Source organism: Pagrus major, chromosome 16 (genome assembly GCF_040436345.1).
Source record: "Pagrus major chromosome 16, Pma_NU_1.0".
NCBI lineage: Eukaryota > Metazoa > Chordata > Actinopteri > Spariformes > Sparidae > Pagrus > Pagrus major.
The window spans coordinates 20,531,013-20,553,683 of record NC_133230.1 but is presented as its reverse complement, the minus strand read 5'-3'; the positions used below and the strand labels follow the sequence as shown (position 1 = coordinate 20,553,683).

The following is a 22,671-nucleotide window of genomic DNA, read 5'->3' as shown; positions in this document are numbered from 1 at the left end:
GCTACCATCAGCTCATCACAGGAGTCTAAAAATAGTCACGGAGTAGTTCGACGCAGCTTTCCATTTTTAGGCTTTTCAAAATGATTATTGAATTAATTAAAGAACAGGCAGGAATCTGGCAACAGTACCACCATACTTCCATCACAAGCAATGACTTTTATTTTAATAAACAGCTTTCAAGACTAAATCTTGATGTTTTTATTGATTTATTGGACTATTGATCACACACCTCAAACGTCTCTTGTAAATCAAGTTAGTTTAATCCATCAGTTTGTTTGAAGATTTGACAATTTTAGACACAAATCTTCACCTAAAATCTGTTATTCACTATATTTACAATGAAAAGAATCTAGTGAGATAAAGGCCCATGATTAAACTACCATAACATAACCATGTGATCAACCATTTAACAAGAGGAGACTCTCAGTTTGATTTTAGAACCGATGCTCTCTCCTTCTAGTGTACGCCTGTGTGTTTATTAATCCATTTTAGCTGTAAATAATCCCTCTGTGCATATCGATGGCTTAATACATTATTGGTAGAGAGAGAAAGCGTGGTTGATGGTACATCGGCTTCTGTGGAAACACTCTGCAGCCTGTGTGTGTGTTATGGATTTGCTTTGTGACCCATCCTCGGTGAATCTTCTCCCGAGTTGTCTCCAAAGGGAGTTTCAGATGCTGTGTGTCTGACGGCATCTGAATATTGACTGCAAGCTATACAGTTTCACAACAGGAAGTAAGAATGAGACTAAAGTGGTGCTGAAAGAGCTGCTAAAAGGCTACTGGCTTGTATTTTTGTGCTTCTCTGCTGACAGTGTGATGTACAGCAGTCCAGCAGCGCTGCCATTGATCAGCTCGCCTCCTACATTAGACATCATGCTGTGGCTTCTGTTGCACAATAAGTGCTGTTTGGTAAAATGCCTCACAAAACGGTGATGGAGCTTCTCAGGAAGTGACATCATTGGCGCAGTGATTAATCGTGTTTGCCAGTTTGGAGGCCTTTAGCTTCCTCTCCTGTTACCTCATGAGTCTTGTGAGAGTTGGACAGCAGCGGGGTTGTGATGCAGTTTTGGCTGCCGTTTTACTGCTGCGGCGCTGTGTTTACTACCAACCACGCCGTTCTGCCACAGTAACAGCGTCTCAGAATGTATTGTTGATCGTCATTTTTCCCATGAAATCCAATGATTGATGCCTTTCACTCAGCTGGAATCGCAGTATTGATGCAAAGCTTTGTCAGCACTCTGTTACTGCTCCATTTCCTCAGACTGTTTATTCAGTGAGGAGTGTACACAAGCCGAGCAGCTGGGAGTCGGGACTGTATTGATCGAAAGTGAGCTGAATGTGTGCTGCTGGAGGACAGATGGTTCAGACCTCCGTTCTGTGGTCATGGCACTGTGAATGATCATATCCTGTACATGCTTCTCTCGACAGAGGGAAATACACAAAAAGCCAATCCCCAACAAGCTGTGCAACACACATTTAAAGCTTCAACTCTTGTCACGTTATTCCCACAGAAGAAATATCTTCTTGGCTATGTCGCTGAATGGGCTTCTTAGCATCTTCTTGTTGAATTTCATGGCTTTTTAAAAAGCCTGCAGTGTATCTGTCATCCAGTTAGCTTGTCGCTTTCATGTGAATTCTCCACTTTGACTTGTCAGATACAGAAACAGACACAGATCAATGGCTGCTAATGGACCGTGGTCATCATCACATTGATCCTTGCAAATACTATCACAACTGCACTTAGAGTGAGCAGCAGACACTGAGCAAAATGAGTCAGAACGGTTGAATGTTGAAAACAGAGCATTAACTTCCAATTTCATAGCTTATTACCAACACCACACCACTACTCACCGTCTCCATTAAAAATCGCAAAACATCGTAATTCTCAGTCCTTATAAATACAGGCTGGTGTAGGTTGTTGAAAAGCTGGCCACTATGGCAACAGATGATATGACTAAGACTGGAAGCTCCTGTTTAAAACAGGACTATGATTCTTCTGAGAGAGAAATAACACATGAAATTACATTCATAAGCAATAAAATGCACCGTTTCTCAATGTACTACATGCTACGGCCTTACTTACAACAATAGACTGTTTAAAACATAGATGTTCTGAAGAGCCATTGTGAAGTTCAGTGTGGTGGGTTTTTTTAGCCTCTCAGGTTGAAGCTTAGATATTGGGTTTGGTAATATTATGTGCAGGCAGCTGAGCGCTTCAGCGGATGTGTCTCAAAGAGTTGACCAAACTTGGCTAAAGGCGTTTATTTCTCTGTTTTCTCCTTCAGGTATGGTCCAGTGCTGATGGCGCACTCTGAGCTGTTTGTGACGAGAGCGCCCCCTGTGGAGGGGAGAGCTTTGGAGCTGGATGTTCTGAGCTTCCTGGACCAGTTTGGGGAGGATAACAGCACTGCTGAGAGATGCTACCGCTCGCACTCCCGCAGCAGCGTCCTCCAGGGTCTGCCGTTTGGAGGGGTGCCCACGGTCCTCGCCATCAATGGGGTGCTGTGGATGGTACAGACTCACACACACACACGCAGACACACACACACACACACACAATAATATACACAGTTTAATCCAGTAAAGCTATTGTCAATTACCATTTGTTTGTAAATGTTGATATGAAACAGCTTTCAAAACATTGTTCTGCCATTTTCCTTTAGTCTCACTTTCTATAATAACCATTTATAATACCAGCTTTAATAAAACCAGCAGAATTTTTTAAGTTATGCGTAATAGACAACCAGAGAATGTTCACATTTGAGAAGCTTGAAACAGAGGAGAGGATGGAAATGATCAATTATTAAAGTAGGTGTTTTCTAGCCATCGGCAAATCAATTAATCAGCGATTAATTTCAGCTCTAGTTAGAATCACATGTCCTCTCTTTAACAGGAAGCTTGTTGTCCACCTTTTACACTCTGAATCATCTATTCTTTGTGTGCTGCTGCAGCTTAGAGGACCTTGACAACAAGGTCTCTGAATAAATCCAAAGCTGCCAACACCCCATTGAGATGTTATGAAGTGCCCTGATCTAAACAGACAACAAGAGGTGCATGAGGAGTGTTCGGAGTGCTGGACATCATACATGAATGAGTGAAATGAATGCAGACACGCTGTGTATTGGAAACATGCCAACACACTTTTATTGAGTATTGCAAGGGTCGTGTATACTGTGTCAGGTGGTGAAGCTGTTACAAGAAGGAGATCCTGGGGTCTAACTCTAACCCGGGAAGTTTGCATGCTCTCCTTCATGGGTTTCAAACATGAAATTACATTCAAAATGTGTGGTATTCGTCAGGCAGTTAGGTTAATTCGAGACTCTCTATGACAGACTGTGACTGTTGGTGTCTCAGTGCATGCTGGGATAGGCTCCAGCCTCCGGTGACCCTGCAAAGGATGGTCAGATGTCCTTATCCTCAGATGACCCAGCAATTAATTTTTGTCCTCTGTGGGGGACATGAGTCTGAGACCTCTAACTCAAGCACCATTCATGCAATCTATTTGAGTCAGACTGTATTGTCTAGAGGACATCCCGGGCTTTCTAGTGATGCCACAGTTGTGGGGGTGTGGCTATTAGGGACAAGCACTTTCTTTTCAAAATGGCTGCCATCTCAGCTTTTCACATTTTATGGCAACAAGAGAGGCACGTGATAATTTTTCTGCAGATATGATATTTCTATTGCTATTAATCAAATAGTTTCTTCAATATAAGAGTCTTAACTTCAATTAAGTAAGATTTTAGAAATGTACAACCATTTTAACCCTTTCAAAACACAACTTTTATGCAATGTCCTCTGTAGTGGACAGCAGGACTTACTACCTCCTGTTTTTACCAATTTCCATACTTCAGAAAACAGAGAGCTGAGTGAGGCAGAAAGGATTTTACTCAGAATAGTGGAAGGGGAGTCAGACTTTGAGCTGTCAGGTGATGAGGTGGAGGAGACAGTAGAGCAGGAAACTGAAAGCTCAGATGACGACACATCAGTTTGTGAGGAGTCTGAGCAGGGACAAAATGACGACACCCACCATCCTTTATTATGGATAAGAAGCAATGCGTAAGCTAGGCTTTCTAGTTGATCTGGTCTGAATGCAGTCGCTCAGATGGCGCAGTCTCTTGCAAGAGGAACACACCTGTACTTTGACAGGTATTTCACCTCTGTCAAAGTAGTGGATATGTTGAAAGCAAATGGTCTCCTGGGAACAGGGACCATTATGAAAAACAGAATCCCTGCACTGTGCAAGTCAAAGATGACAGATGACACCAAGCTACATAAGCAAGGAAGAGGTCATGATGATGATGATTATTAATATTAATATTAATATTATTAGCCTATTAATCAGTTATGTTCTGATTGGTGAGGCGGACTATAAGCTAAATCAAAGTCGTTCAAGCCATAACACAAGGAGTCTGTCCGTTTAATGTGCACAGGTACAGACGTTTTACGCAGCCACTTTGTAAAGGCCTTTAGATTTACACATGTTAGACTTTGGTGCCCCCTAGTGATAGCATCAAGGACACAATGAAGATTGTCTACACCCAGGTAAAGGATACAGCTCTGGTGCCTACAAGTCCTCTCTGGGATTACCAAAAGTCAAAGATAAAGTCTTACTGTTAAGGAGAATCTGGTGAACTCAAAAATATGCTTAGGATAATGAGCAAAATAACTTATCTACCTACAGTATGCTAAATAAAAAGGCAAACCGTATGAACATTTCATATGGAGCTGTAACACTATCTGACCCTCCCTTCTTGGCAAGAAGGAATTGTTCTTGGTATTGTTTTTTTTCCACAGGGAATGATGACCATTGTTTTAAGTTCATTTGTAGATTATAAGACCATTTGAATGTAATGAGTACATCTTGTTTTAATCACTGTTCAGCATTAGATACACACAGCCTTATGTCTGATACTTTAAGTATAGCCAATGCATGACAGTCTACCCTTTTTACTTCACAAGAACACAGTACTGGTCAATATGTACATACATGATAACACATTCACGTTTTAAAATCCTGGTTAGTATCTGTCGTCTAAAAATATCAATTTCTGCTGACTCAACACATACAATGGATTAGGGGTCAACCAGTATGTTTGTTTTTTCAGGGCCAATGCTGATTATCAGTAATCAAGCAGACAGATAATGGACATGTGGAACCATTATGCATTTACAGCAGAGATGTAAAACTTGGTGTAGATATTTAGAAATTGGAATAATACAAACTCCAACACAAAGTTTAGCTGAAATGCCTTTAAGCATTTGTTCATTCAAAATCAGTGATGGAATCTCATTAAGTTCTTCTACTCAGGTGCTGTACTTAAGTACAGTTTTGAGGTACTTTTCTTGAGTATTTCCATTTTCTGGTACTTTATCCTTCTGCTCCACTGTATTTGGAAGCAAATATTGTTCTTTTTAATCACCACATTAATGTATTAACTTTAGTTATAAGTTACTCTCCGGGTAACATGCTGCATCACAGCCAAATGAGTGCATGTTTGAATTAACTTATTTCTATCGACAATCAGATAAAAACACTGATTCCAATGTCAGAAAAATGCTGAATATCGCAACTGATAATTGGCCAGGCCAATAATCGATCGAGCCGTATTATATGCATAAATGTGCATGAACAGGTAAAAACACAAGGAATCACAAAAACAGAGTGGGAGGGGTGGTCACACAGCATAGACAACCTACACAGGCACTGTACAGCTTGTAGCTAGAAACGGACTCGTACTCGTCTGGATGCGAAACTGCAACCTCGGTATCTCAGGGGCTGTGCGCATGCGTACAGGACACGATCGAACTTACACATACTTTAACCGCTCGGCCATTGCGGAAGACAGCCCAGCTGGGCTGGCAGTGAGACAACAGGTTATATAGAGCCAGACCTGTGCTTTGTTTCACTTCAACAAATCCATGGGTTAGTGTTCTTTCAAGGCCATGCTGTGGGAATAGGGAAAAAAATCATTCTATTTAACTGTATATTCACCTTATATGTCTTTGAGTGTTTTTAATCAAGAGTTCCCGGCTCAGATAACCAAGTAATATTTCTTATGTTTCATATTCCTCTGCTGAGCTGGGCACTTTATTATTTCATCGGTGAAAAGCCTCAAAAAATGAACACAGACTTCAAATTAGACTTCGCCTTTCAAATCACAGTGGATCTTTTTTATTTGTCTCCTCCTTGTTGGGGTTTTAGATGTCATAAAAACATACAATGCACACAAATGCAAGCACACATTAGGTGTATGTCATATATAGCAAATTGCATTAAAGGGACAGTTCACTCAAAAATTCAAAATACATTGCCTGTAGAGTATTTATCCATCTAGATTGTTTGGGTGTGAGTTGTCAAGTTTTGGAGATATTTGCCTGTCTGTAGGAACTATTTTCTTTCTACTGAACTACACAGTAACACCACACAGAAGGAAGCGAGTGGATGAGAGGCTAGTGCTAATGACAGCTCAGGATGTAAATATTAATTGAGTCCTACTTGGCTGAGCTGTAAAATTAGCTAGCTTAGTTAGCTCACCTCTTGTCCATGAGTAGATGGATGTTTCCTTCTGCATGGTGACACAGAAAGAAAATAGTTCCTGCATGAAGCTGTTCACAGCAATTATCTTGACGAACCAGGGCATTATTCTTCCAGTCGGGTGCCATCTAGTTCCATAATATTCAAAAGAAGACAGACATCTCTACAGACATAATCTCCAAAACTGGACCACTCACACCAAAATAATCTGGATAGATTAATAGCGTAAATAGAGGAAAAATATGTATTTTAGATTTCCAAGTGAACTGTCCCTTTAAATGTACATGTTTTATCTTTCCTTTCACATACAATAACACATGTTTACTATTTGTCTTCGGATGATGATAGGCTCTCACAACAACCTCCTTTCCACTGTCAGGCCTTGTCAAGCTTGATCTCTGCACTGCTATCACTCTCAATCTGCCACCTCCGTCTTTTAATTGGCTCATTTTATCGCTGCCTGGTTGTCAAGACAACGGAGAGGGTTGCGTGTTGTCTCTTAATGACAAGCACGAGTCAAAACACGCCCCCGCCCCCCCGCCCCCAGGTGACGGGAGCACGCCTCTGCATCTATCCCACCATCATAGAGAATAAATCATCTGTGGGACTGGAGGAGAGCATGCCCACGCATCGAGACCAAATATAATAAAACAACAGGGAGGAGATGGAAAAACTGAGAGATACTGGAGAGATTCTTATTTGTAGAAGGACTTTGGGCCCTGACTGCTAATGTGAACACGCGCTCATGATTCATCTACAAGCCTCAGTCAAGTCAAGGATGCCCTGATTGTGTATGCATGAGCCCTGCATCACTAAAGAAAGAACCGTTCAACATTTATGGGCGCTTTCTTCTTATTAACATTGCTGTCACCCCTGCACACTAAAACAAATGGCTTCCAAACTCAAATGAGTTAACATCATAATTAAAATCAAACATTCATCAGCACTTTTACTCAATTTGCATTTGTCAACATTCATCCATCATCGGCCTGTTCGGCTCTTAGATATTTAACCCGGCCTGTTCAGCATGAATCCACTGTTGAGAACCTTAATATGTCATTGAAAAGGCTTTCTTCTCTTACAATAAGCTCTTCATTTGTGGCAGAATGGAGGCTTTTCAGATTTATTCTTGCTATTGACCACACTCGTTCGTCATTAGTGCTCAGCATGTGTTTCCCGTGTGCATGTTGACCTGTTTCTGGTAGTTTCCAAGACAACCACGTACTACTCTAAAGAAAGACGATAGCTCATTATTGCTGCTGTATTTTGAACCTTTTGTTTGTAGGCTTTTTATGGAGACTGGCCTCAGCTTTCAAATCAAATAAATGGAAAGGTTTGGCATGATATTAGGCCCAGAGCAGATGAGGACAATGTGTGTGTGGTTGTGTAAATGAGATTCTCAGGAGCTCTGCATTCATGGTCTTGTCCTGTGTTACAGTTCCTGTTGCTCATCTTCTCCTGTCTGAGGAAGGCTGCGTGGGATTATGGCCGCCTGGCTCTGCTGATGGAGAATGACAGGTGAATCCATCACTCGCTGTCTTACGGTAAAAATCTGACTCAGTTGTGGGTCTGTGAGCCACGTCAACTATAAGATGGTGAAAAAAGTCTCAGTGGACCCAGTCCTGATCCTGAGGCCTCCAGCTCCCTCTGCTGAGTATAAGTGGTACTGCGTAGGAAGGAAATTAGTGCAAGGAGCTTCTACACTTTGTTGTTATTGGAGTGATCATTTATTATCCACATACACAGTATATGTAAAGACGGGCTGCAACTAACTAATGCTTTCTACTTTAGTTAATCTAGTGCTTATTTTTGTTTCGTTCAAGAGGTAAAATGTCAGAGAAATGTGAAAAAAGGATACCTTTAAACAGCAGATGTTCAATTTACAGCAATAAAAACTGAGATGAGCAGCAAATCCTCACATGTAGGAAGCATGAACCAGCCAATGTTTAGCATCCTCCCTTGATAAATAACTTCAAGGAGAAGGCTGAAACATTAGTGTTGTTCTATATTTTTCTTATTAGCAACAAATCCCATGTAAAGATTGAAGCAGGCAACGTTTTGGTCCATCTCTCCATACTTTTCCAACTTTGTCTGTGGCACCCATCCCGAAGTCCTTTGATTCCTAGTAATGAGGCAGGTCATAAATACAAGCTTAATTTGTATTAAAGATAAATCATTTCCTAAAACTGCTGGGCACAAGCAAGTAATGCTTCTTCGTAGAACTATTCTCATCTGCGTATTAACACAGACTTGCTTTGTGAGTATTTAAGCCATCACTGAGCATATCTTTTAAACAATTGTTTGATCGACTAATTGAATAATCACTTGAGATACCTTTAAGGTTTCAAAATGAGTCGAGGTCCACCCGGCAGTCTGCTTGAGTCTGCAGTGGTTTACCTCTGTTTGACCTGAGTCTCCTCTTCAGGGGTTTGCAGGCTCGATTAGTTCTGCCTGACCGGCAGCGGCTTCGTAGTACCCGAGGGCAAGCAACATCTGTGTGTTTTGCCAGGCGGTCCGCTCTCATACTAATTCAATTACGCTGCTTAATTTGACACGCTGTTGAACTGTCATTGGTGTGGCCCACAGAGAAATATCCACAAATTCAATCATCACATTGGCTTTATTAGATTCGACCTTACTGTATGTGTTTTATGTCTTCTCTGTGTATACACACACACACACAACACACACATAAACACACAGGGATTGATTTCACACAGGTACCCTGGGACTGTCTGCAGCAGTTATATGATGTCTTAGTTGTGATCTCCTTCACGGCACTGAGTTTAAAATAGACTGTATTGATAAGGTCCTGTCAGGCCACAATCGATATGTTGATCTCGCTATTTCTTTTTTTATCTTCACAATTCAGTCTCACGTCCCTGTTTTATGGAGAACCAAGTGAGAAAGAGAAGTCTCCATCAGAGTCCAGCCCCTCCGATTCAGAGACCAAGGACATGGTGAGTTGTTCATCAGCTCCTTAAAGCACCAAGGAACCCCTTAATTGCATTTTCAGAGCAATTAAAGGTGCCCTGTGGATTTCATCGTAAACAAACACTGTTTTGTTTACACCCAATCTCTGTCAGCAAAACACATTTTATGTGTCCTAAAGGTCTAACAAAAATCTTTAATGCGTTTCGTACCTGATAAAATATTTGCATAGGCTGTTTTATGTGTTGAAACCTGCATGGTTTAGATTCCCAATTAAAGCTGCACTAATTAATCATTTGTAGATGACAATGTATCAGATAACTACAGTATATGTAATGTGAAAGGGGTCACGCTAAACCACAGAGAGTAACTCAGCAGATCCTTTCAGCGATTTGGGATGTTTTTAGCGTCTGTTAGCCCAGTTTATAACACTCGAGCTTCATTATCATCAACCTAGTTTCCAGCAAGGCAGGTTTTCAATGGGAAAGCTCCGATAAACCCACTTTGTGTTTTCTGTCCTGCAAAAAACAGCAGGCAGACAAAGTTAGCGTTTAGCTAGTTGGACACTTAGCGGCAATAAAATTGTGATTGGTGAAGACACAAACAGAGCTAGAATAAATAAAGAAACACATCTCATTTATAAGAAAGAGAAACACTACGATCAACAATACCACCCACATTCTACCAGTCTTGGTCATGTTCTCATTTCTTTACAAGTAAATGTGTCCCTGACATAAAACTGCTGCATGCTGCACTTTTATAACAAAGTCCACTTGTCTGAAATGGCACTGTGTCAACTGTTGTAAGAGTGAAGTTTGGATCATGACTCAGCTGGACTGTCTGTGACTCCATGACACCTGGGTGATAGACTGAGGTCACTCCCTGTATGTTTATAACGGTGTAAGACAAAGAGTCAGACTGGAGTCATCGCCCTGTGCCTACACAAAGCTGAGGCTGCAGTAAAGTGGTTACTGCTCCAGGCTAGACCTATTAAATCCCCATCTCTGTGTCACTCTGCAGACCTTATTAGTATGCAAATAGTGGATGCATGCAAGTAGCCAGACGTGGTGTGCACACACTTGCATACATGTGTTATTTATTATGTTTAATAACGAATCCATTGGATGTTTTATGATTCTCCTCTCCTTCCAGGGCTTCTGCTCGTGGCTCTCATCTCTCTACCATATGAAGTAAGTGCACAAAGCAGTTGCCCTTGCAATTATTTTACCCTTCTCTCATCTCAGCTTCCATCCTTTTATTGGCCCTCTGTCTTCAAAGCTGATGTCAGAGTCAAAATGTAAAGTCTCGTGTTATATCTCATTTAGCAGGGAAAACAAACGAGTCTGGGCTCATGTGACCGCTGGTGCCGTGGTTTCCCCTTGAATATTTGCACTTGCTGGAGTCTGACTGCACACAACAGATTTAGGCCTGTAAAAAAGGCCATTTTCACGCTGCCCATGGTTTCCATAGTATTGTGGTGGAGTTTGGGTGCTTCTGTTTTTAGCTCTCATGCCAGTGGCTCACCCTGGGATCCCTGGGAAAGTGCAAACCCACCCTGCGAGTTCGCAATGTGTGGGCTGCAATGAGACCAGTATGCACCTCCTTTCTTTTTCTTTTTTTATGACACTTGGTTTCCTGAACCTTCCAGCTTGGTTACCACAGCTTCTGACACCAAAGTAATGGTGCCACAGTTTGACTCATGATGAGGTATCAGCTGTCGACCCATTGCTCCTGGCAGTACAAGCTGCGTACATATGATAGATTAATATTCTTCTGGTTTTCATCACAACTGCCTGTGTGCAAATTCCACTACTGAACCATTTGCAGCATCTTTGTTTTTATCATGCAGCGTAGAAAGTTTGGGATTAAGAGATTCTGAAGGCTTACCCTCTCTGTTTCCGCAGGGACGAAGAGATACGCAGCAAATGCGGCATCGACGCCGTCACGTACCTGTCCTTCCAGCGCCACATCATCCTGCTCATGACCGTGGTTTGCCTGCTGTCTTTGGCCGTAATCCTGCCGGTCAACTTTTCCGGGAACCTCCTGGGTATTTTAGTCCCTACATGATGGCCTAGCCAGTTGTTTGAAAAGCCGAGGGATATCCTTAACCATCGGGAGAGACACATGGGGCACCTCGCAGGGAGAGAAGCCAGGCCACACAGAGACAATCACACACATCTACACACCAGATTGTTTGTTAGTTAAATGGTCAGAAACATAAGCTTTCAACAGTCTGTGGTAAAGTTGAGTTTAAAAAAAGCCAAATCATCTCACATAACAAAATAAAATCAAAACTCACGTAAACTCAAAGGATAATTTTAACTCTGAATTGCCCATAAAACAACAGTATGAAGTACAACTACTATTTACATGCAGTACACAAAGGCTACATTTCATTTATTTTGAGTTGCTAGCATACCAGTGGCAATTCCCCAAGTAGGATTATAGAAATAGAAAGTGCTTCATTTCCTCTTAACATACACATGTAGGTGTCAGGGGTTGCTAAATAGAAGCAGAAATGCCTTTTGGCAGCTGAGTGCTTATTTTGTAGGAAGTGTTGACGAGGCCGTTCCCTAACAGGATGAAGGCAGGAGCCATTATGGGGTCTACGAGGAGCTGGGCCTTCCACAGAAACGGTTTTATTACTTCTGGCTGTCATCTTATAGAGCAGTATGTCACCCCAGCCATTAAATAAACCAGCACCCGTTGACAGGCTGCCATGGCGACGGCAAACAAAGGGTGCCCAAATTAAAACAGCAGAGTTAGGCATGACTGCGATGTTTGAGTTTTGTGTGAAATTTCATTGAGATGAGAGAGATGTCATTAAACTTGGATGGAGAGGGTTTTCTCTTAATAGTGACATTGCTTCATCGTTGCCTCAGACAAAAGAGGAGGGGTTTTCCCTCAAGTCATTTAGAAATTAAAATGTCTCGCTGTCTGTCGTGTTTCATTATTCCTACAGGAGACAGTCCTGAAAACTTTGGAAGAACAACACTGGCTAATGTTAGCGCAAAGTAAGTCCAACACTTTGTGAATGACATCAGATCTCGTGAAATAGCGCAGGACCATGAAAACACACTGAACTATATATATTTGTTTAAGTCACAACAGTGTTTTTGTGCCTCACAGGGACAACTTTCTGTGGCTCCACAGCATCTTTGCTCTGGTCTACTTCATCATGACGTTGCTGTGTATGGCTCACCACTCCATACGGCTGGAGTACAGAGAGGATGAGAAGGTCTGTCACCAGCACATCACACTGATTAAAGGTCCAGTGTGTAGGATTTAAAGGGATCTATTGGCAGAAATGGAATATAATATTTATAGTTATCTTTTCATGAGTGTATAATCACCTGAAACCTGAAATAATCATTGTGTTACCTTAGAATTAGCCTCTTACATCTAGAAACAAGGAGCAGATCATTTTCCAAGGAGTCTGCCATGTTGCACAGCCATGTTTCTACAGTAGCCTAGAGTGGACAAAAAAAATTGGCTCTAGAGATGGCCTTTTGTGTTTTTATCGAGGGATCTCCCTACACACTGGACCATTAAACATCAAGGCCTGGTCATTTCTCGTCTGCAAAAGCATCCATTACTCTTGTTTAGCATGTTAGCATGCTAAAATTCGGTAATTTGCTAAGTACATTAGTTTTACAGGTATGTGTCCAAATGTCTGTCACAGAAATTAAGTTATCTACTTCTCATACATATCTTATCAACTTATTCATATATGTACATGACCTCGATCAATTTTTGCTGCCCCCGATATTGCCGATTATGTTAACATGCAATTTTTGGTTGCATGGTTTTATTTCTTTTGTTTTATTTATTTAGGATGCTTGAATATAAATTAAAAGAATTAGAAGTTCATTCTTTGAAAAGGTGTACTTGTAGTATTCTGGTGCTATATTATCATTATATTAGTGGCACAAAATGGTCTTAAAATGACAATAACAGTGTTTTAAGTATTTCTGGGACAATGTATTGTTCAACCAAAGTAGTTACTGTGACAGGCCTAATCGGGATTCATCCTCTCAGGACAAATTTTTCCTTGTTATTCTCAATATATTTCTGTCTGGTAGACCGATGGAGCCACACTGCTAGCATGGCTGATATCACTTTATAATTACTCATCATGGTAATTGCATTATGTGTTGCAGGTAGCCAGGACACTGATGATCACCTGCATACCAAGAGAGATCTCTGACCCAGGACTCATCACCAAACACTTCCAGTACGCATGTTTTCTTCTCTATTTCATTGTTAAGTCAAGTTAAATCACAAGGAATCCCTGACCAGACACATGTACATGCACAATCTCATCCCCGTCATTCTGATGTCCTGAAGTCCTTTTCCTCCATTCACCAGTGAGGCCTACCCCAGCTGTACGGTCACTGATATTCGATTCTGCTTCGATGTCCACAAGCTGATGAGGCTGGACTTAGAGAGGTACAGTACCTGTTACAGACTGGAGCAGCACAGTTTGTGATCAGTGTGAGACTCTTGTTTGAGGATGTTGATGTGTTTTGCAGGCGCAAAGCGATGAAAGGCAGGCTGTATTTTGCTACAAAGGCCCAAAAGGAGGGGAAGATCCTGATCAAGACCCATCCGTGTGCTCAGATATTCTGCTGCGACATCTGTGGCTTTGAAAAGGTGCTTTTTATCAACATTACTGGGATCAGTCAGTTGTGCTGCGCAGAAAGTATGTTACCACTGGATGGCACTGCAATCCAGAAGTAGGCACATGCAGCAACAACATATCTTGCCACTGTGAATCTGGGGAACTCTGTGAGTGAAAGATGCAGTGAGTAATGTGTGCTCTAACTTTTTATGCGCAGGTGGATGCAGAACAGTACTACAGCGAGTTAGAGGAAAAGCGGACCGACGAGTTTAACGCTGAGAAGAACCGCATCTCCATGAAGAGGCTGGGCATCGCCTTCGTGACTTTCCGTGATGAGAGGATGACTGCGGTGTGAGTAAACAACAGAATGACACGGAGGTTTATGACTGTCAGGCCCTCTCGTCACGTAAACCCTGTCACAGCAGGGAGCCGACATAAAATTCATGGGGACACATAAAAGCTGCTGATGCAGATTTCTGCAGCACTTTTGTACGTGTTGTTTTGTTTTCCAGAATTGTGAAGGACTACAGTTGCGTGCACTGCCGTCGCAGACCGCAGCAGTCCAGCATCACCACTGTGGTGCAGTCGCACAAATGGGGGGTCAACTACGCACCTGCTCCCAGTGACATCATCTGGTCAGTACTGACATTACTGGAACTCAGATAGTTTTTCACTTTAAGGGTCCCCTTAAGTCTTATTTCACTTAATTGGCCACAAAGTAAACATCATACTACTTTCCTACAACTTAAAGGGTAACTCCACCGATTTTTACACATTAAAGTGTGTTTACAGGTCATGAGGAGTAGTACTGCATATGTAAAAAAGTAGTACAAAGCCTTGTGGCTCCAGAAGAAGCTGCATGTTATCTCCAGTGATACCACTCAGTGGCTAAGTTGCATTGTTGGTAATGAGGACAAGAATTGATGGTATACCGACAGACAACAATTCCCACTCGCATTCACACCTGCAGGTCTGCATGGACTGAGGAGAGGAAACCAGAGCACAAGGAGCAAACCCATGCGGACGCATATTTTGAGTGTAATATCCAGTTTTACATGACTTATGCATCATTTAGACACATTTCCCTGTAATTAACCCTGACATATTTGGTATCTTTGGAAAGCTTGGTATCGTGACTACACTTCAAACCAAAGTTCTGCGGGCTGTAATTTTGCCTGTCGATGCAACATTAGCTTGTAATGATGGAGCTCCAAGAAGCTTTTTATTCAGACAAGAGGTACAAATTATGCAAATGATGCACTTCGGCTTTGTCAGAGTATCTGCATCAGAGCTCCTATTTCTTTTTTCCTTTAGCTCTTGATGTTTGTTTGTAGCAGATCTTAAACGCCATTTAAAGCTCATTCCCTGTCCTTGATTGGATTAGCCGTAATGCATGTTTCTCATCTTGGAAAGCAAATGCGGCAGTCCCAGCGAGATTATGTAACAAATGAGTGATGCATATGTATGGGAGATTAAACCAAAGAGATGGTAGCACTCGCTGTTTGTGCTTCACGCCTGCTTGGTCGCAGTGTGCGAATGTGTTTTTGCACTAACTAGACGACTGGAGCAGGTACTTTTGCTCCTTCATTAAAACTGAGCGCTGAAGTGTGCTGCTCTCCAGTGGAAACTCACATACAGAGAGGTGGCTATTTCAGGCTTATGTCAATACATACAGTAGAGGAGTGTCAGGGGACAGTGGTGTGTTAACTGTCCTGTCTGTCTTGCTGGATGACTGTGAATTGATGCTCGTTATTTCTCCCCTCACCAGGGAAAACCTGTCAGTGTGTGGATCTCGCTGGTGGCTCCGTTGTGTCCTCCTCAATATCCTCCTCTTCCTGTTGCTCTTCTTCCTCACAACTCCCGCCATCATCGTCAACACCATGGACAAGTTCAACGTCACGAGGCCTGTGGAGAGCCTGCGGGTCAGGAGTTTGAGATTAAGTTGAACCATGTGGCCTTAACGCCACCTTTTTAACCCTCTTCTTAGTCATTAATTAACCATTTTCCTGTCAAATCCAGAGCCCAGTCATTACCCAGTTCTTCCCGACCCTCCTGCTGTGGGCGTTTTCGGTGCTCCTGCCCTTCATCGTCTACTACTCAGCCTTCTTCGAGTCCCACTGGACCAGGTACTCACCAGCCATCGGCCAGCACTTTCCTCTCTCCTCTGAAATGGAAATGCCTGTCCTTTGCTTCTTCAAATGGACCCTTCATGTGTAGCATGTCTTCCTCTCAACTCCCAGCATTTCTTTTTTTTTTTTTTTCATCTCAATTATTTTTTTTTCTCTTTCACCCTGTTGCTCTTTTTACGCTCTCCCCCCTCTCTCCCTCCTTCTCTCTGTCACTCTCCCTGCACTGTTATTCTGGGCAGGTTGTCATAGAGATCTCCATGTGAGGATAATGATATGCACAGTAGTCACCATGCGCAGAGGAGCGGCACATGGTGACTAGCGGGAGGAGGAGCAGAACAACTGTGCATAAGGAGACAACCTCGCGCAGCACCTATGAGCACCCTTTCTTTACATAACCACCCCCACAAACGTGTTGTGCAGGCGTGATGTGCGAAGGACCGAATGCAAATCGACTGTTTACTGGAGTGAAAAGCGTAGTTCGTGCTAATGAACCCCAGCAGTCCTGTAAATGTGGCGTCAGCTGACTTTACATTACATTATATCACATTATAAACTGATTATGTTGAAGGGAGTTGCGCTGATTTTATAACTAAATATGTATTGCATAATGATGTTCTTATGATCCCTTATTTTTCATTTAATGTCTCAGATCTGGTGAGAATCAAGTGACGATGCACAAGTGTTTTTTATTGCTGGTCTTCATGGTCATCCTCCTGCCTTCACTTGGTCTGTCCAGGTACACTAACTCTCAAAACAAACATATAACTTATTTTTTCTTTTGATTTTACCCACTTTAAAATATTCATACTTCTTTAGAAGTACGTCCTTTTCATATTTCATTCTTTCTGTAGTTTGGACCTGTTCTTCACGTGGCTCTTTGATGTCCACTTCCTGGATGAAAAGGATGTCAAATTCCAGTACGATTTCTCTTTTTTTTTCATATTGCACCTTTAAAGTCACGGACAAATTTAGGCAAATGTAAAAGGACATTTCAGCACTCACAGGTTTCCTCGTTTCCTTTTTGCAGGTGTGTGTTTCTCCCTGACAACGGTGCGTTCTTTGTAAACTATGTGATTACATCCAGTCTGATTGGCACGGCTATGGAGCTGCTTCGCATCCCAGCGCTGACGGTGTATGCCCTCCGCCTCTGCTTCGCCAAGTCCCAGGCTGAGCGCATTCATGTCAAGCGGGTTAGCCGAGCCTTTCATACTTATCACGGCGTTTACATGTCAGGCACATTAGATTGTGTTCTGTGCTGAGATGTGAAAATCTCACTGTTTGTGTTTTCATCCACAGAGTCAGGCCTATGAGTTCCAGTTTGGCCTGGAGTACGCCTGGACCATGTGTATCTTTGCTGTCAGTATGACCTACAGCATCACATGTCCCATCATTACACCCTTTGGTGAGCAACACACAGCACAGTGATTCTCCTTTATCCTCATCTACCTCTTCCTTCTTTCCACCTTTTGTCTTTCTCCCCCATCCCATCACCTTCCTTCTCAGTCTTGTGTGTGTGTGTCTCTCCTCATACTGCGCCCTCACTCTCCTCTGCTGCCTGCCAGTCCGATGCAGACTGTGTGAATTTGCTGCTGTAGTCCCAGACACCCAGACACAGTGAGTTGCGAGCCAGACGCCCACTCTGCTCCTGTCTCTGCCCAGAGCTCAAAAAGCTTCTATTTACTTCAGCAGTCAAATCCTCAAAGCCCGATCGGGCCCTTTCATACATAATACCCTGCTGTTCTGTGCATTTTAGCTTATTGCAGACTGGATACAAACATTTTTCTGAGGCAGTACATACATACAATCTCACTGGTTGAGTTAAACCTCATTGGGTAGAACCACAAAGAAGCAACACAGCATTTCATCTAACTGCCAAACCTTTGAGGTCCTCAAACCTTACTGTATGTGTGGGGTTTGGTGAAGTTTGGAGAGAACAAAATCTAAAATATGATGTTAAAGAACCACAAGGATTTCTGTCTTTCAGCCTTAAATCAACTGCACTGCCTTCCATCTGCTTGCTTGAATGCTTTGTGGATGCTGTTTAAGATATTTAAATGTGCAATATGTAGGATTTAGGGGCAGAAATGGGGTATATAATAGGGTTGTTCATGCGGTCGCAACCTGCAATCACTGGTAGATGCCTCTAAATCTTACACACTGGACCTTTCAATCTTTTTTCTCTTTCATACTTCAAGTACTGATCATTGAAGTAAGTGTTTGTGTGTTTTCTTGTGCCCCTCCAGGTCTGCTCTATGTGATCCTCAAGCACATGGTTGACCGATACAACATCTACTATGCATACGTTCCCACCAAACTCAACCAGCGCATCCACAGGGCGGCCATCAGCCAGGTCATCGTGGCTCCCGTCCTCTGCATGTTCTGGCTGCTCTTCTTCTCCATGCTCAGATTAGGTATCACTTCCATTTTTCTATCCTGCTACAGCACCTTTAGCTGTCACTGAGTCCTAAGTTTACTGCCATCAAACTGCAAAATTGACTTTGCAATCTCCCCTCACAGGTCCAATGCATCCCATCACCCTCTTCACCTCAGCGTCCCTGCTCTCCTCTATTGCCTTCTCCCTCTTCCGCTTGTGCCTTAAGAAGCAACCAGACAAGTCAACAAGCTACCAGGTCAGCTCCGCCACACCTCACTGAGATACGTTTCAGCTGAAGATGCACTAATGCTGAATGAAAGGTATGTTTTTTTTCTTTGTTTCAGATGTCTGATCAGCCAGCAGAGGGGACGTTCACTGATGCAGACAGGACTACTGTAACATCCACCACTGCCTCCAGTGTACAGTATAACATTTTATCCTATTAGCCTGACAGTTCATCATTAAAACATATCTTACAGGATAATTTTTTTGATTGATAATCCTGGGATTACACACACACAAGCATAAGGATTCAGAATAAATACAAATTGAGTTATGTGTTTTTGCAAATGGAATCTTAACATATACTTTAAATAAGTGTTCACAATCTACAAAGCATATTGTGTATTTTATGTATTTCTTCTACGTTTCTAGCAGTGACAACTGTCAGAGGCTTGAAACTTGACACGTTAGGCTCAGTTTTTATTGGTGTAAAAGTTACGCTGAGTTTCCAGGCTGGTGCATTTACTGTCAGTGCTGCATTTGCGTCAAAAAACATCAGTCTTATGATATGAATTTAATAGCGTTGCTCAAGTCTTTAATAGGCAACAAAACCACTCTAATAAACTATGGTAAGAAAATACTGTAATTTATATGTGATTCATAATAAATCGGTTAAAATAACCAAAAGCACCTGTAAGAAGTGATGAACAAATACTTTTTCTCAAGTGCTATACTATAAAAAATCATAAAAATATTATACTTTAACTCTTACATTTATCTGATAGCATTAGTTTCTAGTTACTTTGCAGGTATTTTAAAAACAAACCATATGATCATCTTATAAACAACTTGTAATATGTGTTACTTTTGATTAAATAATGTTCTGAATACTTCTTTGATCACTTAAAACATGCACAATGACCCCCATGACGTATTGAGGCAAAAGTTCAAAGCTGGATTTATTATCTTTGCCAGTCACCTTATTTTTCAGGTTATGAACTCTCAGAATTATTAATTAGTTAAGATCTGAACATGTATCTTTACCCCGTAAGTGTAGGGTGGGGAACCACCACAAACCCTTACTGAAAAACAAACTTTCATCTTCTATGCTCCCTGTGGGAAGTAATTAACCGTTTGACACGATCATAAACTGTATGTTGATCTTCCTCCCTCAGCTGTTTGTGGCGTCCGTGCTGCTGGAGCCAGAGCTGGCTTTGACTCCCATGCCCTCCCCAGCCCACCACAGCTACGGCGCCATGGTCAGCTCCAGGAGTTCAAGCCACGACCAGGTGGAGGAAGAAGAGTGCGAAGACCCCTCCCAGACCCATGAGACTGAGCTCCAAGACCCACCGGACCCCTACTGCTCCAGCCCACTCATGGACAGCCCTGTGGGCTACCAGTAACTCCAAATCCCCCAAGCTGATTCCACGTGTCCTTCACCTGGGGAACACAGATTGCTAAATGCCGCAATGCAGCGTTTTCGCCACTGACCTCAGACTGCAACTCAGCTGCCTCAGACCCTGATAATGGGCTTGTTAGAAAGGGTGAATAGCCTGAAGATGAAAGTAGCTTAAGAATACAGGAGCAGTCTATAAATGTATAAATGTATAGACAGCGGTTAAAACATCTACTGAACCTGTCTCATGGACACAAACATCAACCGTGACAGAAGATACATCCACCCTAAATGTACAGATTATCTTAAACTATCGGACGCTCCATGACAGGAATTCCATCTTCTTCTACAGCTTCATTTGCAAGTTAAAAAGGTTAAAAGTAATGAAAGTGACTGGGGTTGACTGCCATCAGAGATACTCTGTCCATGCTGTGGCACTTGGACATGAGTGGAGGTGAAAGTTCCCATCAGAGTGGGTGGTGTGAGCAGGCTCCCCCCGGCAGACTGACAGAGTGATCTGGGCACGGGTGATATCTGGTTCCTCGGCGGCAGAGCTCGGGGAGGCTGAGGGTGAGGGCAGCTAGTTGTGAAGCCATCTGCAGTGAGAGAGCAGACAGACGGAGGGCTGAATGTAACTCAGAGATGTACTGTAATATGTGTACACTCTCTCCGAGGAGGCACAAGCAGCTCAGCTGTACCTGAAGCTTGTTGTAACTATTTTTGCTACAGTATTTTTGGTGTCATTGATATTGTGCTTTGGGTTGGGTGTGGGGGCTAGTGGAGATTGGTCAAGGATTTAAAGAGCTGTCCCATCTTAATCAGAGTATTCCCTTAAATATGCTGTTTTTACTGTGTATGCGATCCAACTCAGTTTGTTTTATTTATTTTACCGGAGTAGTTCAACATTTTGCATGTTCAAGTTGACTTTCTTCCTGAGAGTTAGATGAGAAGATCCATACCAGACTCATGTCAGCCTGACATTTCTTGGCTGGTCGCAGTAACTTCCTGGAGTCTTCTTGTTGCCAGTGGAGACTCCAGGAAGTGACTGTGATGGGCTGAGAAATAGAGGAACGAAGAAAAAGGAAAAAGTCACAGAAAAGTATTAAAAGAGGTGAAAATCACTAAAATGACTACACACCCCGCCAATATTTATAGCTACAGCTTTCTGGAAGTAGAGTTAACCTAGTTGGTTCAGTCACCAGCTCTACAAGGTTTCAGTCATGGGTTTTGTTGAGTGTTATATGAGTCAACGTCAGTTACGTGACTTTCGGGTGTGTAGCATGTCTAATTATACATTTTCACAATCTCATACATCAACCATTATATAACCGTAACCCAAACTTCAGTTAAAATATTGCCTGTATGTGTAGACGACTGCTTTACTGTATATTTATATTCACACCAATTTGAACATGATATCAATCATCTCATGTAACTCTCCGCAAGAAAGTGGGTTTTCCCAAAATGTATAAGTATTCCTATAAGTTCCACAGGCTATGGGAAAATAAGAAGCACATCCTGGAATTACAACACTTTGAAAAAATATGCCATGGAGTCTATTTTGTCCCATTGCAAGACAACAACATAGACTTCTTGAGAAGAATTTATTATAATTATGTGAAATACTGAAAGTAACTAAACACTATGTTACTACTAAAGCCATTATATTAAGTTTTTTTAGTTGTAAAAATTCTAAATAATAATGATAATATGTTATCCTAATGGCTGAAATTAGCTTATTTGTATTTATTTGTTTATTGTTAGTCAAATATTTCTGTGCTCAGATTAAGTTTTATGTCCCGAACGCTAAAATTTGAGCACTTCTATACTGTACCTTGATTTCAGTTTATTAACCTATTCCTTGTGACACTCCACTGCATGTTGACTACTGTATGTTGTATAAATGAGGTATGCATTCATATCCTAATCCTTAAAGTTTCCTATGTGCTAATCTCATTGGTTTACAGTCTGTATGTTTGCAACTTTTGTATGTTTGGGGATGTTTTATTTCGTCACGGTGGGATGAGAGTCTTTATTTTCCCATGAAACTGAATGTAAACTGATTGTAGTTTGTTATCCATGTCTCTTGCTGTGCCTTGAACAAACACTTTCTTTCGTGTGACAATCCAGCATGGCCTGAAATATGCTGCATGGACTGAAAACTAAAGAGTAGGGAAACAACCATGAGATAAAAATAACGACAAAAACAACCCAGAGTAGGATATTTTCATTCAACAGCCAACAGACAAGCAGTGAGCTCATTCCACCAAGATATTGACAAAACAATCTTCACATAAGGCCCCACCTACTGCATTTTTTCTGGAGCTTTCGACCATATCACATGGTCTTCATCTGCTTTTAAGATAAACTATAATCGCCAACTTGTACAGCAAACAGGCACGGAGAAACCCTACGTATGCCCAGAATATTAGAAAGTTTGAACATCTACAGATCAGTGACG

At 42.0% G+C, this 22,671-nt stretch overlaps 1 protein-coding gene across 1 annotated transcript; it reads left to right on the top strand.

The window, feature by feature from the left end:
- The first annotated feature begins 2,294 nt into the window (after positions 1-2,294).
- Positions 2,295-20,217, top strand: tmem63c (transmembrane protein 63C). Its single transcript, XM_073484111.1, has 22 exons — positions 2,295-2,513; positions 7,976-8,055; positions 9,410-9,497; positions 10,621-10,658; positions 11,373-11,515; positions 12,431-12,482; positions 12,598-12,706; positions 13,629-13,702; positions 13,837-13,917; positions 14,001-14,121; positions 14,307-14,440; positions 14,602-14,724; positions 15,858-16,011; positions 16,109-16,215; positions 16,868-16,954; positions 17,070-17,135; positions 17,246-17,408; positions 17,515-17,620; positions 18,462-18,629; positions 18,736-18,848; positions 18,937-19,011; positions 19,990-20,217. Exons 1-22 carry the CDS (start codon positions 2,304-2,306, stop codon positions 20,215-20,217), a joined length of 2,520 nt encoding a protein of 839 aa, XP_073340212.1. The 5' UTR covers positions 2,295-2,303.
- Positions 20,218-22,671: the final 2,454 nt, after the last annotated feature.

Excerpts from the sequence above, each read along its gene's own strand:
- tmem63c (XM_073484111.1), top strand. The coding sequence starts at position 2,304 with ATGGCGCACTCTGAGCTGTTTGTGACGAGAGCGCCCCCTGTGGAGGGG. Across the intron at positions 12,707-13,628 it reads AGTACAGAGAGGATGAGAAG|GTAGCCAGGACACTGATGAT; the intron begins GTCTGTCACCAG and ends TATGTGTTGCAG. Across the intron at positions 18,849-18,936 it reads ACAAGTCAACAAGCTACCAG|ATGTCTGATCAGCCAGCAGA; the intron begins GTCAGCTCCGCC and ends TCTTTGTTTCAG.